This window comes from Fibroporia radiculosa, assembly GCF_000313525.1.
Source record: "Fibroporia radiculosa TFFH 294 genomic supercontigs, scaffold20540, whole genome shotgun sequence".
NCBI classification, from domain to species: domain Eukaryota; kingdom Fungi; phylum Basidiomycota; class Agaricomycetes; order Polyporales; family Fibroporiaceae; genus Fibroporia; species Fibroporia radiculosa.
The window spans coordinates 2,677-3,748 of NW_012133015.1; the positions used below are offsets into that span (position 1 = coordinate 2,677).

The 1,072-nt window shown below is 44.2% G+C and overlaps 1 protein-coding gene across 1 annotated transcript; it reads left to right on the plus strand.

Moving 5' to 3' along the window:
• Nucleotides 1-174: 174 nt before the first annotated feature.
• On the plus strand, nucleotides 175-740 carry FIBRA_09257 (uncharacterized protein; the record flags this gene model as incomplete). The annotated part of the gene is made up of 2 exons (XM_012321574.1): nucleotides 175-205; nucleotides 283-740. 2 exons carry the CDS (start codon nucleotides 175-177, stop codon nucleotides 738-740), a joined length of 489 nt encoding a protein of 162 aa, XP_012176964.1.
• Between the last annotated feature and the right edge of the window lie 332 nt (nucleotides 741-1,072).

The following is a 1,072-nucleotide window of genomic DNA, read 5'->3' on the forward strand; positions in this document are numbered from 1 at the left end:
CAAGGGTTGTTAGCTAGCCAATAGCATAAATAGCCTAAGTACCAGGGATCTTGTCTTACAGTATTAGGGGGGCTTATCGCAGATGTATATAAGCCAGTAAGTCTGCGCCAGTTAGGATCAGACTAGTTATAGTCATTCACTTGCTTCATTCTAAGCCATCCTCTACAGTAAACCATGTCAAAGCCCTTTACTCAAGAAACACTAAGTCAGTAAGTAGTTTAAGATTAGGTTTAGGATCTAGGAGGCAGTCATAGCGAGTCTTTGCATGACATCCTCCCATAGGAGTTCCCATCAACAGCAATCCTGCCTTCAGATTACAACATGTTTCTACCACCACTCTAGGGGCCCTTTGCACTGCCAAACCTGTGGAAAATTGGAATTCATCAGATGGGAAATGGGAGGAGGATACTTGGGAATATTTGCTGATGCAGGAGTCAAATGTATTGGAACATCTATGGGCTTCACTTCAAGCTATGGGAGATTTGGGAGTGGTTGATGAAGTCAATCATTTCCAGGCTGTCAATCTGAAACTGGACCTTCTTTTGGCCACACAAGGATCATTGGGAGCAGAAATCCTTCAGATTCAGGATGAACTCAGTCAATACTGGACCTGCCTCAAAGCCACCAATTTAGAGGATCGACTTGAACAGCACAAGTTCTCTATTATCACTCCTTCCTCAGGCGCTATGCCTTATCAACTCCATTATTGTACCAATTGCAACACCGGCAGTCATTTTTGAAGTGAGTGTTGGCAATGGTTATGCTCATCATGCAGTTTGCTTCACCCATGCAACAAATTCTGGACTGTTGAAGATGCGCTAAATGGGGAGGTACCGTGTTCCACCAAGGAACTGGGTTATTTGAAGCAATGGCACACCCAGTGGCAACTATAACAACAAATCTAGAAGGAGGGGTAATGTTATGGCTTTGAGGGTGTCAAGGTATCGCCCTTGACCCTACTCTAAACCCTAATCCCAGTACTCACTTGTGATACTGGTAATTGACAAGGTAAGCGTTGAGGAGCTTTGTCTTGGGAGTGGTTAACTCAGAGAGTGAGTAGAGTGAAGTAGAC